The sequence below is a fragment of the Chrysemys picta genome, chromosome 9 (assembly GCF_011386835.1).
Source record: "Chrysemys picta bellii isolate R12L10 chromosome 9, ASM1138683v2, whole genome shotgun sequence".
Classification (NCBI taxonomy): Eukaryota; Metazoa; Chordata; order Testudines; family Emydidae; genus Chrysemys; species Chrysemys picta.
In genome coordinates, this window is record NC_088799.1 from 1,919,728 (window position 1) to 1,933,870 (window position 14,143).

The 14,143-nt window shown below is 49.8% G+C and overlaps 2 protein-coding genes across 8 annotated transcripts in view; one reads left to right on the plus strand and one right to left on the minus strand.

Annotated features, from left to right (window-relative positions):
• Positions 1-1,068, minus strand: part of OPA1 (OPA1 mitochondrial dynamin like GTPase) — an 83,110-nt gene extending 82,042 nt beyond the window's left edge. For all 7 annotated transcript variants that reach the window (XR_010590526.1, XR_010590525.1, XR_010590524.1 and 4 more), the window contains exon 1: positions 910-1,068. Coding sequence is in view for 4 of the 7 variants with exons in the window: in XM_005302877.5 (XP_005302934.2) it covers positions 910-938 (29 nt within the window). In the remaining 3 variants the exon portion in view is untranslated. The remainder of the gene's footprint in view (positions 1-909) is intronic.
• Positions 1,069-4,153: 3,085 nt separating this feature from the next.
• The window catches only part of LOC101941228 (probable cation-transporting ATPase 13A4), a 71,263-nt gene continuing 61,273 nt past the window's right edge, over positions 4,154-14,143 (plus strand). The window contains exon 1 of the mRNA XM_005302879.5: positions 4,154-6,926. Within this exon, the coding sequence (XP_005302936.2) occupies positions 6,864-6,926 (63 nt within the window). The 5' untranslated portion in view covers positions 4,154-6,863. The remainder of the gene's footprint in view (positions 6,927-14,143) is intronic.

Sequence of the window (14,143 nt, forward strand, 5' to 3'; positions counted from 1 at the left end):
CAAAGTGTTAGGCGGTGTAAACAATCTGGCGGATAACATGGGGATATTATCATGCCTTTATATCTCCCAGTGGTACAGCCTCATCTGTGTGCGGCGCTGGCCAGCCCACCTCAGGAAAGAGACTGTAGAACTGGAGCAGCTTCAGAGCAGGACAACTACGGGGGGCCTGAAAAGCACCTGGGACGGGGCCTGCGGCTGCCTCCACCCCCACGGGCATGTGCCTGTAACCGCAGCAGACTCTGTCCCGCTACAGGCCTGGGCTTGGTCCGCCCCTCCGTGCTGGCGGGTCCCGGCCGAGGGGCGTCGGTCTGTCCCCAGCTGGTTGCCAAGGAATGTCGTCGCCCCCGGCCCGTTATCCGCCCGGGGGCCCCTCAGCCCGCCCCGCCCCGCGGGCCCCTCAGCCCGGCATCCCCCGCCCCGCCCCGGGGCCCCTCAGCCCGGCATCCCCCGCCCCGCCCCGCCCGGGGACCCCTCAGCCCGGCATCCCCCGCCCCGCCCCGCCCCGCCCGGGGGCCCCTCAGCCCGGCTTCCCCCGCCCCGCCCCGCCCGGGGGCCCCTCAGCCCGGCATCCCCCGCCCCGCCCCGCCCGGGGGCCCCTCAGCCCGCCCCGCCCCGGGGGCCCCTCAGCCCGGCATCCCCCCGCCCCGCCCGGGGACCCCTCAGCCCGGCATCCCCCGCCCCGCCCCGCCCGGGGGCCCCTCAGCCCGCCCCGCCCCGGGGGCCCCTCAGCCCGGCATCCCCCCGCCCCGCCCGGGGACCCCTCAGCCCGGCATCCCCCGACCCGCCCCGCCCGGGGGCCCCTCAGCCCGGCATCCCCCGCCCCGCCCGGGGGCCCCTCAGCCCGGCTTCCCCCGCCCCGCCCCGCCCCGCCCGGGGGCCCCCAGGGCGCGCCCCGCCCCCCGCACTCACCACACGGCCGCGGCCCGGGCCCGCCACATCCTGGAGCCGGACAGGGGCTCGGTGCACCCGGGCCCCGCCTCAGCGCCTCGCCCAGGGTCAGGCAGGAGCAGCGCTACCGGCTCGGTCGGGCCGCTTCCGGGGGCGAGGCGGTCCGTCCCCAAGCCCGGCCCGGCCGGGAACACGGGCCGCCGCGAGAAAGGTTCCGGGGCAGCTGCCGCCCGCGGGGCCGCTCAGGACGGGACGCCGCGATGGGGCGCGGCTGCGTGGTGTGGCCCGGCTGTACCCGGGCCAGGCTCGTGTGGCGGCGCCCCAGTGCTCTGTGGGGTGGGCAGCCTGGGCTCCGGGAGTCCTGCGATGGGCTGAGCGCAGCGGGGTGCGGGGCTCGCCCCGGCCTGGGCTCCGGGAGTCCTGGGATGGGCTGAGCGCAGCGGCGTGCGGGGCTCACGCCGGCCTGGGCTCCGGGAGTCCTGGGATGGGCTGAGTGCAGCGGGGTGCGGGGCTCACGCCGGCCTGGGCTCCGGGAGTCCTGCGATGGGCTGAGCGCAGCGGGGTGCGGGGCTCGCCCCGGCCTGGGCTGGCTCTGCAAGGCTGTGCTAGTGTCCCCCCCCTCCTGGCACTGGGCATGGGGAGCCCCACACCTAGACTGACCAGATGTCCCGATTTTATAAGGACAGTCCCGATTTTCGGGTCTTTTTCTTATAGAGGCTCCTATTACCTCCCACCTCCTGTCCCGATTTTTCACATTTGCTGTCTGGTCACCCTACCCACACCCCGCTCCATTGCGGGACTGCTCCCTGAGCCGCTCCTGAATCACACACAGGCACGAGCCCATCCCCCCAGGTCCTCCGCCCTGCACCCCAGAGCTGCATGTCCTGCCCTAGTCACCAGCCTGCTCAGGGTACGTTCATTACCCGTCCGCCCTCCCTCCCTGTGCAGAGGGGACACACACCAGCCTTTGTAACCTGAGATTTCCCAAGCACCTCAACCGAAACACAACTGGTTTAGGTAAAATATAAAACTGGTTTATTAACTACACAGAGAAAGATTTTAAGTGATTATAAGTAGTAGGCATCAAAGGTCAGGGTTTAGTTACCAAAGAACAGAAAAGGTAAGTGCACAGTCTAACTCTTACCCCTTATGACACTAGGCAGTATTTGGACCGAGCACGTTTCTCACCCCGCTGGACATTTCAGTTCTTAATATACAGGCTTCCCCTTTCAGCCTGGGACTGATTTGCTCAGTTCAAGTCTTTGGCTTCCCAGAGTTCTTGTTGTTTCCAGCATAGGTGGGAGGAGGAGAAAGGCCAAGGGACAATGCCACTGTCCCCTATTTTATACCTTCAGTCCATGTGTCTGGAAAATACCAGGTCAGACATGGCCTGGTGGGCTGTGCTGAGTCACAGGGTTGAGCAATCCCTTGCTGTGTGTGTCACTAGCAAATGTACAGCATATTTCAGAAACAGCCATACAGGAAAAGCTCCTAGCTTGATATGCACTATTGATATACGTATTTTGACAGAACAATGGGTTTCAGCAGATCTTGACCTTTTATAGGATATCTTACATGGCATGCTTTGTATGAAATATATCATAATTACACGACAGTGGCAAATATGGGGGTTCCAAGGTGCTGCTTTAAGGCACAGAGTGCCACAGGTGGCTCTCATTGTGTACAGAGGGGGGCATTTCCAGCCTTGTGGGGGAGGAGAAAAGTGGGACAGTGGGTCTTGAGCGCACTCCGACGTCTCACAATAAACAAACGGCAAATAAAAGGAGCTGATTTTGAAGCCAGGCTTGTAAATGCCTGATTCTTGAACACGTGGGGTGGGCAGTTTTTGCATCATGCTGCGGTGACATGGTGCTGTGCTGATGCCATTGGATTGTGACGGGCTGATGCAATAGGCTTGCTCAGTGGCAATGCACAGCAGTTGCATTATTATGTGACAACATTCCACGGGCCCCTAAACAGATTTTGGAACCCATCAGTCTCCTGAGATGGTGGCTGGGGGAAGCTGGCTTGTCCGGCCCACAAATGTGAAGTGAAGTGGCAGCCCTCACACTGAGATGCTAAGTGCCAAAGCCTATCAATCAGTGAGTTTAGTCACATTATGCTTCATCAAAAGCACGTGCACGAGGGGATCAGGGCTTAGGACAAGAAGTGAAGCTGAAAATTGCATGGTTACTGCATCTGCTGGAGAATGGAAGGCAGAATAATGTAATTACCTAATTGAGAATTTTGCATGCAATGAATGTGTAGCCAGGTTCCTTTTTTATTTCACCCTTGCCGCCTTCTGTTTTAGGTCTGTTTTTATTTAATCTGGCCTTGTGATTGTTTAGTTTTACCTTTGCTTTATAGATGTTTTGATTTAACCCTTACCTTTTGATATTTGTGCATGTTGGTTTTATATGCTGATTTCAATAAAGAAATGGATGAGAAAACACATTATTATGGAGAGACTTTTAAATGTGCAGATTGATCACTAACATGTAACATGCTTATGCTCAAATGAATTTGTTAGTCTCCAAGGTGCCACAAGGACTCCTGTTCTTTTTGCGGATACAGACTAACACGGCTGCTACTCTGAAACCTAACGTGTAATAGTTACATTAAACAGTAGAGGGCGTCAAACTAAAAGACAATCCAGCAAACCCAGAAAAAAGTTGGCTCCTGATGAATCTGATCTGAAACCCACTGAAGTCAATGGAAACATTCCATCAACTTCAGTGGCCTTTTGAGTTAGATGTTGGGTTGGGCTATTAATACAACTATATCAAGTTGCCAAAAATATAACAAAGCACAAATGTTTAATCTCTTTTAAACTGCTTTTCCTTTGTTTTCAGTGCAAAGAAAGAATCCTCCATACTACAGACTCTTCACTGGAACAAGAGTCTTTCCATTGACTTTTATCAGAGTTGGATTGGGCCAAGAAAGTGCAATAGCTAGGTGGATCCATAATCTTCCCTTAGAGTCATGCATGGTGAGGACCCTCTGTATGCATTTCTCTCCCCTTGCCACACAGAAGGGTGACTCAGCCATCTCTGCTTCACCCTTTCCCTTGACACTGGAGTCCAGGATCTGTACTGGGAATAGCAGCAGAGACTGGGCAGACAGGGGAAGGATGGGTGATAATTTTGCCAACCCCAACCTTTAAAAAAACTCACAAGTCAGGACTCACAAGTCACAAGATTGTCTTAAAAATCTTGAGCCTTTAAACTGATTAATTGGAGGTTCATATTGTTGTCTCCTGGTTTTAGAGTCATTAGAAGACACCTGTTCAGTTTCCTCTGCAAACACGAGGGCTAGAAACTGAAAGTTGAGAGTCTCAGGTAATTTGACTTCTCTAGGTGGGGCTTAAAAAGAAACACCACATATCGTGAGGCTCGTGATAACATGACACCATAGGTGGGATGGAATGTGCTGTATTGGAGGTGCCTCTGGTTCCCTTTCCCGCCCATGGAAATCAGTCAGAAAAGATAACAGTTTGGAGCTGTAAAATCTTTTCCAAAGTCCCATTCCCCTTGGCCAGGGAAGCCCTGGAAGCATGGCCCCACTAGAAGCAGATTTGAACCATTGTTTCTGACATGGGTTTGAATACTATGCAGTTTGCCAGAGCCTCCATTTGCATTTACATTGCATTGCATCCTGTGCCCATTCGCTGCATCTGACCCTGACAGACATTGGTGGCAGTGTCACAGTTCAGGGGGACTGCACCTGTATTCCCATTCTGTGGGCTACCAAGGGTACCCATTCTCAGGCTTCCAGCTCCCCAGACATCACCTGTCTTGGGCAGAGACATGGATCTCTCTCCCTCTGACTGAGGTATTTCCAGGCTGAACAGTACAATGGGATATCCCTGACAAGACATGCTGCCTAAAAGGCTAGCATCTGTGCATTGCATTCTCTCCAGAGGCTATGAACAGCTTAACAGCCTGCAGTTGTATGTTACCACGCAGCAATTTTTAAGCAAGCACATTTGCTCTCAAGACAAAAGCATTACAGAGAAAACATTAGAAACAATAGAAGAACCTACATGCATGCGGATAAGCTTACCAGAGATAATCACCAACTTCAACAAAGGCTCGGCAGGGGTCAGTCCTTCAAACCCACACAGGGGATTTTCTGTGGTTACAATTCATAACGTCCAATGCTCAGAACAGCACATCCATAAATAGTTCCATCTTTCCTTTATACAGCTTGCGCCTTTGATCTTCAGATGCCGAGAACAGGTAATCGGCATACAGTGGTTCTCTCTTCTGGGCATAACTTCAAAAAGCTGAGTTTTTGCATAACTGGAGATGGAAATTTGCATTCACCTCCCCCTAGAGATTCCCAAGAAAACCACTTGACAGTGTTTGCCCCAAAAGTCCACTCTTCTGACTCACTGGTCAAAGCAGTCCTTTGAAGATCATAACACTTCCCCCCTTAGAGAAGTTACATACAATCCTGGCTCCCAGTAATAAATAACCTTTGCATTTAATACAAAAAGACTCTAGAGACACAAACTTAATTCAATTTTTTTTTCAAGCATATTGCAGGAAATTGCCATCTCTGTCACAGGTAGCATCAAATAATTTTCTGAGTGTGGACTAGCCTCCGTCTCTCCACCACTCCTCTTTTTCTTCCTCTGAATCTTCTGGCCATTTCACTTCAGGAAGCACGACATTGGACCAGAACTTGCCCAGTGCTGGGGATATTTGGATTTGGGCTTATCTTGGGCCCATCTCAGATGAGAATAAAACACTAGTGAGTATAAAATATCTTGGGAAACTCTTGATTCTGACATAAGGTTTCAGCCGTATTACAATACATAGAGGAGTGATGTTTGCTTGTTTTTCTGTGGCTCAGTTCCTATCTCCCCAGATTTCCATACCGGAGTCATCACCACAGTATCTGATCTTTTGCTTGTTAAAACAAACATGAAAACAAGGAAGAGGGAAAGAATTAAAAAAAAAAAAAAAAAACACTGGGCAGGACGAATAATTAAACCAAGTGAGGGTTACCCAGACTGACTGAGAAGAAGTATTGGGCACAATTAAGAGACAAGGCAAGTCAGAAGGCAAAGGAAGGGCAAGAGAGGCAAGGCTGGCAATTAAAACCATCCAAGAGACAAAGGAAAGGGAGGGGAAAATTGGTGTGTTGCCCCCGTACCTGCTTTCTTGGCCTGGCTCCAGTGCTGTAGTCAGATCCACCCATGAGCAGCACTGAAGACTCCAGGGAGGATCGGGGCCCAGAGCTTCATCTAGTTACGCTGTAAGACCTGAAACACTCTCGGCCTTAATAATAATAAATAATGACACTACTGATAACCCGATATGGGCCCCAATCCTACGTGCTGACTGGCATGGTTAGACTCTAGGTCCACCTGCATAGATGAGGGCCATGGTTTGGAATGTTAGGGCCCAGTCCTGGTTCTCCCATTGAATAGCATGTAATCAAGATTGGGCCCTTAGTTTTGACAGGTTGCTAAGTACGTAATAGAATAATAATGATGCCTGCTTCTCTCTCTCTCTCTCTCAGGCACACTCCCTAGCCCAAATAAATCCCATAATCTTTCAAGGTGAAGTATTCTCCTTTTGCCCTCCCCTTAAGGCTGCCTGCCAGCAGTGCTTGCTGTGTTACTGGAGCTGTGATTGGAAGTCAAGTCATGGCAGACACTCAACAGATCTAACTTTTTTCTTCCTCCACCACCCTGAGCCGGCTTTGTACGTGGGAAGTCTCCTTTCAAGCAGCAACTCCAGTTAACAACAACAGCAAAGAGGAAACAGGAAAGACATATACCTCTGAAAAAACCCCTACAGATGGGGAGGAGCTGCCTTCTCAGAATATTGGTAGTGTCATAAGAAAGGTGTGCACTTAGGAGTTCCTTAGCATGGAAGGTAATTAATGACTTCAGTTCAAAGAAGTGATTCTAACCCTGAAGACCTGTCCTGAAGGTGTTAGGACTCCAGAGCAAACACCATTTCATGGGGGAAAAGTTTGCCAAGAGTCACCATGCATTGCTCAGCAAGGGAGAGGAGAATGAAATGGTAAGTCACTGTCTTTCCTCTTATCTCTCTCTCAGCCTGAAACAATAGTCTTAGTCTGTTCTGTAGCAAAATTCTACAGCAGGGGTCGGCAACCTTTCAGAAGTGGTGTGCCGAGTCTTCATTTATTCACTCTAATTTAATATTTCGCGTGCCAGTGATACATTTGAACGTTTTTAGGAGGTCTCTTTCCAGAAGTCTATAATATATAACCAAACTATTGTTGTAGGTAAAGTAAATAAGGTTTTTAAAATGTTTAAGAAGCTTCATTTAAAATTAAATTAAAATGCAGAGCCCCCCGGACCGGTGGCCAGGACCCGGGCAGTGTGAGTGCCACTGAAAATCAGCTCGCGTGCCGCCTTTGGCACACGTGCCATAGGTTACCTACCCCTGTTCTACAGCCTGGAGTTTAGCTTTGGACAGTAAGTGAAAATGTACAGTCTGTCAAGGGCTTCATTAATATTTAAATAAATGGAAATGAAATTGTGTTGGCAAGTGAGGGTATGCCTGCAGTGCCCTCGGAGGTTTGATTCCAGCTCAGATACGCAGACCCCGCCTAGCTTTAACCGAGCCAGCATAGACACAGAGCAGAGAAGGTGCCGGGGCATGGACTCCGGCACAGGCTGTTAATCCAAATAAGCACTCAGGGTTCCAATGGGCTTGTTTAGCCTGCGTTGAAGCCTGTGCCGCCACATCTTCACTGCTGTGTTTAGCTGTGTGGCTAGATTAAAGCGAGGGCGGGGAGGCCTACCTGAGCTGCAGACATACTGCTGACCTCAGTGTAGACATACCCGGAGAGCAGCGCTCCGAGGCAAGAGAAGAGCTCCACACAGCCTTCAAAGGCAGTGACTGATGATTTACATACAGGTGCATGCCACTTGACAGACAGAGCAAACGCGGTCCTTCTCTGCTCTGAAGAGTATACAAAGGGATGGATTCACTGAAAGGTCAGGGCCTAAAACAGGACAACACATCTCATTTTTAGCCATTGGCTGCTGTGCAGAGTGGCTCCACAAATGCCTCCACTGCTCTTGCAAAGTCTTTTAAAAATTCTAATTGTATTAATGTGACAACAAAATGGGAATTTTTTGAGATATTTTTATGAAGCTGCTGTGTGCCTCAGTTTCCCCTCTATGTTGCATGGTTTCCTAGTGGGTGAAAAGGGTCTGTTTGCTCTCAGGGCAGGCTAGGACACAGGTGTGAGCAGCACCTCACTGTCTGGGACTAAGTGGGCCTTAATCCCCGTATCATTGGAGAATCCGTGATGACAATGGCAAATTCAGTCACCGGGACATTGAGACCTGGCAACCGAGTCTATGGATTGCCCCACCTCTCTGGAGGGAGCCAAGCAGCATTTTTCCAGCTCTGGAACAAATGCCTGGGTGTGTGAGGTGGGAGTTGGCTGCTGGAGGAGTCGGGGAGGGAGAGGGGCTGAGAATCTGACAGAGCAGGTCAGACTAAGTGACAGAGCTTTGGGCTCTCGGGGCTAACCAGAATGGACTCTGCTATAACCTTCATTTCTCTAGGCCAGGGGCGGGCAAACTTTTTGGCCTGAGGGCCACATCGGGTTTCCGAAATTGTATGGAGGGCCGGTTACGGGAGGCTGTGCCTCCCCAAACAGCCAAGTGTGGCCTGGCCCCCACCCCCTATCTGACTGCTTCTCACCCCCTGACAGCCCTCCTGGGACTCCTGCCCCATTCAACCCCCCTGTCTCCTGATGGCTCCCCCAGGACCCCTGCCCGCTACACCCTCCTGCTCTCTGTCCCGACTGCTCCCCGCGGCCCCATCCAACCCCCCCTCTTTTCTGATTCCCCCCCCCCGGAATCCCTGCCCCATCCAACCCCCCGTTCCCTGCCCTCTGACCGCCCAGACCCCTATCCACACCCTTGCCCCCTGACCACCACCCCGAACTCCCCTGCCCTCTATCCAACCCCCCCTGCTCCCTGCCCCCTTACTGCGCTGCCTGGAGCACTGGTGGCTGGCGGTGCTACAGCCGTGCCGCCCAGAGCACCAGGACAGGCAGCCGTGCCACCTGGCTGGAGCCAGCCACGCCACCGTGCAGCACAGAGCACCGGGTCAGGCAGCCGTGCCACCTGGCTGGGGCCAGCCACGCCACCGCGCAGCACAGAGCACCGGGTCAGGCCCTGGCTCTGCAGCTGTGCTGCCCGGCAAGAGCACGCAGCCCCGCTGCCCAGAGTATTGTGCCGGCGGCGCAGTGAGCTGAGGCTGCAGGGGAGGTGGAACAGCAGGGGAGGGGCCGGGGGCTAGCCTCCCAGGGCAGGAGCTCGGGGGCCGGGCAGGACAGTCCCGTGGGCTGGATGTGGCCCCCGGGCCGTAGTTTGCCCACCTCTGCTCTAGGCTAACCAAGGACTTCTTATGCTGTGTTGCAGTCAACTAATAAACCCTACTGCGTGACAGCGCTGGCTGAGTGTCACTGCAGATACTGGCCCAAGTGCATTGCTCCCTCAGATTGTACCAGCCTCCCTCAGGGTCTGTCTCAGGGGGACTCAGAGCTCAGGATGTGAGGCAGGAATGCGGGAGGTCCCAGAGGGCCGGTCTAAGGAGGCAGTGAAGCTACGCGGCTTACTCAGGAGTAAGAGTGAGAGCCCGAGGAGGTCTCCTCCCAGAGACTGTTCCAAAGCTGGGCCCAGAGCACTGGTCCTGGGGATCCCTGACAATTACATGTTAAATTTGTTTTTAGCATTAATTTGTCTCTTCCAGACTCTTCCAGAGTCAAATTATTGGCACGCATTTCTTGACTCTTTGGTAAAGATCATATCACTTGGTGTAATAATGTTCCTGTTTACATGGTGCAGATGTCAGTTGTTTCAGATTGAAATATCATTGACAGTTTTAAAGGATGTTGACGGCTCATTTGAAAACTGGAGAAGATAATCTCATTTCTCAGAGAAACTTTCTATCCACTTTTGTTGGAGGCTGTGTGGGGAACAGTAATGAGAAGAGATGTGAAACATTTCTAAGGTCATGTGTCCAGCGTTGTCTGATGCCCATGTGTTTAAGAGCTGTCCACCCTTCCTCGTGTCCATCATGGGACTGTTTGGGTGACTAAAGCCTACTTGCTTGAAGAAGACTGGCCGGAGTGGATCTTTCAGAAGCTGAGGTTCGTTTCCCTAGGATCCCAGAGAGCTTGTTGGCTTTCAGGGCATCCGGCAGATCCAATCTCTTTTCACAATGATAGCGGAGGGAGAAGAGCCTTTCTAGAACAGAATTGGCCTGGGAGAGGGAGGGTGGGTGGGTTAGGGAAGGGGATGGTTTGTTTTAGGGACTATCCTGATTTCAAGAGCTGCCAATTTAAGGCGGTTTTAATAGATTGTTCAGAGCTTTGCTTGGTGTACAGCGAGGGTGAGAGGGAAAAGAAGGCTGCAAGCTACTTTTGCATCCCTCTGATCTCCAGGGTTGCTATGGATTTATTCAGCTCCTGGCATAATTTAGAGCAGCCAACAGATTATAAACAGCCTCCGAGAGCCATTACATCAGCCAGGGATTGTCAGAGCACGACAAAATCCATCCGTTTCCCCCACCATACATACACCGAAGATCTACTCAGAGCTCTTACTCCATGCAGCATAACAAAGAGAAGGTTCAGGGATGACTTGGTCACAGTCTAAGTATCTACACGGGGAACAAATATTTACTCCAGAGATTTCAATCTAGCAGAGAAAGGTATAACGATGCAATGGCTGGAGGCTGACGCTAGACAAATTCACACAGGAAATAAGGCGTAAATTTTTAACAATGAGGGTAACTAACCATTGAAACAATTTACCCAGGGTCGTGGTGGCTTCTCCATCTCTGGCAATTTGGAAATCAAGACTGGATGTTTTTCTAACAGATCTGCCCTAGGAATTATTTTGAGGATGGCCTGTGCTAAACAGGAGAACAGACTACATTAGTAGCTCTCAAGCTTTCCAGACTACTGTACCCCTTTCAGAAGTCTGATAAAGAACTAGATACGTTCATGGAGGATAGGTCCATCAATGGCTATTAGGCAGGATGGGCAGGGATGGTGTCCCCAGCCTTTGTTTGCCAGAAGCTGGGAATGAGCGACAGGGGATGGATCACTTGGTGATTCCCTGTTCTGTTCATTCCCTCTGGGGCACCTGGCATTGGCCACTGTCAGAAGACAGGATACGGGGCTGGATGGATCTTTGGTCTGACCCAGTATGGCCGTTCTTATGATTTGTCTTACATACCCCCAAGTTTCACCTCACTTAAAACCTACTTGCTTACAAAATCAGGCATAAAAATACAAAAGTGTCACAGCACACTATTACTGAAAAAAATCACTTACTTTCTTATGTTTACCATAGAATTATAAAATAAATCAAATGGGATATAAATATTGTACTTACATTTCAGTGTATAGTACATAGAGAAGTATAAACAAGTCATTGTCCATATGAAATTTGAGTTTGTCCTGACTTCGCTAGTGCTTTTTATGGCCCCTGTTGTAAAACCCAGCAAATATCGAGATGAGTTGATGTACCCCCAGGAAGAGCTCTGTGCACCCCCAGGGATACACATACCCGTGATTGATCACAATGTTCCCTTCTGGGCTCGGAATCTATGGATCCCTATGCTGGAGTTTTGAAGGGGATGGTGTAGAGTCGGGTACATCAGCAATCTACCAGCCAGTAACCCTTCACATTGGAGGAACCTTAGCTGCTTTACTAGGGGAGCTTTGACCCCTTTGCACTCCCAGAATGGTGGAAAGGGGCTACAGCTGGGGCCAGTATTTGGCCCTGTAGCTTTCTATCCTTTGACATGGAAATATTTGAATCCTCTCACAAGATGGACATTGAAAGGCCCAATTCTACTTCCACTGGAGTGACTGGTAGTTTTGCTATTGACTGGAAACTGGAGCAGATCTTTATGAAAGAGTTCCTAGTTATTATCATACAGACTCCACTATTAGATTCCTTGTGAGTCCTTCAAGTCTAATCCTATTACCCGTTGTTATAGCAACAGCACTTTTAAACTGTTGCTCACAGGTTACCTTCCTGCTGTCAAAGCAGAAAAAACCTGGTGATGGGATTGACAGAACTGCAATACTCCTCACAGTTTGGTAAGGCCAGTTCCTGCCCTGAAGAGAAGGCTGATACCAGAATTTGCTTGGCATTTACAGTTAACTTTTGCTTTACAGGTGACTTGGAAATAAAAAAAGAGTTATTTTAGCCACAAATAACAGTGGTTTACATCAGAGGGGTAGCCGTGTTAGTTTGAATCTGTAAAAAGCAACAGGACCTTTAAGGTGCCACAGGACCCTCTGTTGCTTTTTAGTGGTTTACATGACAATCGTGTAAATAATCCTTGATAGGAGGAGTGGTGATGGTAAATGATTAACAGCAAATTCTGCTTCTTGATTCCAACAAATCTGTTCTCTGAATAAGCAAAGTTTCTGTCAACAGCAGCAAGTCTGACAGCTTTAGATTAATTAGTAAAGCCTCATAACACTATGGCAAGACTTAGTTTACTGATAGGTAAACCGAGGCACAGAGGGAGCAAATGACTCATGTTTGGTCCAACAATAAGTCAGTAGCAGGGCCACAGAGAGAATCCAGGGATCCTGGGCCACAGTCAGCTGCTCTAACCTCCAGAGAATGCTCACCCATTGGCGTTAAGTACGGTACTCACTTTCTTGGCAGTAGCAAAGTCATCATTATTTAGCCTAAGTGGTTAACACATATTTCAGGAAATCTGTATAACACTTTCAAAATATGTGCCTGGAGCTTACATTCATAACTTGGCTGGATATGAATATAGACACTGGATTTATGGCTTATTACAACAATCTATAACCCACTAACACCCCCAGCTGCCTCTCCCCTTCCTCCCTAAGACTGGAGGGGTGTTAACAGGCCACTTCACCCTGAGTGATCCCTTGAAATGTGTTAACTCCTTATGCTGAACAATCTGTTCTGCCTTGTATTTAGCTGGGACATTCTGAGTATGTTTCCTGGACCTGAAGAGAAGCTCTGTGTAAGCTCAAAAGCTTGTCTGTCTCACCAACTGAAGTTGGGCATATTCCCTCCCTCGCCTTGTCCCTCTAATACCCTGGGACTGACATGGCTCTAACAACACTGCATACATGTAATACTTTGACCTTCATAGTGCCTTCTCATGACAGTCTCAGGGTACTTCACAAAGGTGGGTGGGGTTAGCCTCATGTAACAGATGAGGAAATAGAGGCACAGAGAAGTTAAGTGACTTATCAAACATCACACCATAAAGGAGAGGACCCAGGAGTCTGGTGTCCTAGCCCCTGCCCTGATCCCTACACGATATTGCCTCCTGGAAATATTACTAACTCCTTGCTCTGTGTTTGGTAATCTCACATCCAGGGGCCATTTCAGATTTTGGTTGGGGGGTGGGGGAGTGCGGGGCAACTTTAACAGTGATTCCAAGGGCTACTTCAGCACCTGAAAACTCTAGCGGTTTTTTGCAGATAACTCAGAAATTAGTGGACAGGAACACTGTATCTAATTCCTATATAAAAAAAGAGGATTTAATCAATATTAGAGCCACTCAGCTCTAATACTAACATGTTCTCACATCTTGTGTCACTTAAGTAACACTGGTTAGGTTTAAAATTTTAATGTATATTCTTTGTTACTAACTCTTGAATACAACAATCAAAACAATTGTAGAAAAATCTAGATGACTTTCTTTCACTTTTTCGCAGTTCACCAAGTTTGGACTAGATCATTTAGCTTTGGAAACATCCTATTAGGGCAAGGCCCCATGAGTTTATACTGCACCTGCCTGGAGCTCTAGAGGTGTTACCTCACTACAAATAATAGACTAGAAACTAACCTTAAACAGGAGTGAAACTGACACTTTCAAGTCACTTTCACACTATTGCCAATCCCAAATGTCCAAAAATCATGAATCAGGCTCACCAAAAATCATGAGATTGTCTTTAAAATCATGTGATTATGTAAAAACAACAGATTTGGGGTTCTTTTTATTTGTCTTCTGTTTTTTGAGCCTTAAGGGTGCACTGGGGTCACATTTTTAAACTTTCTCCACAGCCACGAGGACTAGAAACTTCATTTTTCTTTAAGAACGAAGGCTGAAATCGTCACATATCCACTTGACTCCAGAAGCTGGGGCTTTAAGGAAAACAATTATCATGAGACTCGTGACAAAATCATGAGAGTTGACAACACTGTTTTACTTCTGTTTAAAGGCTAGTTCCT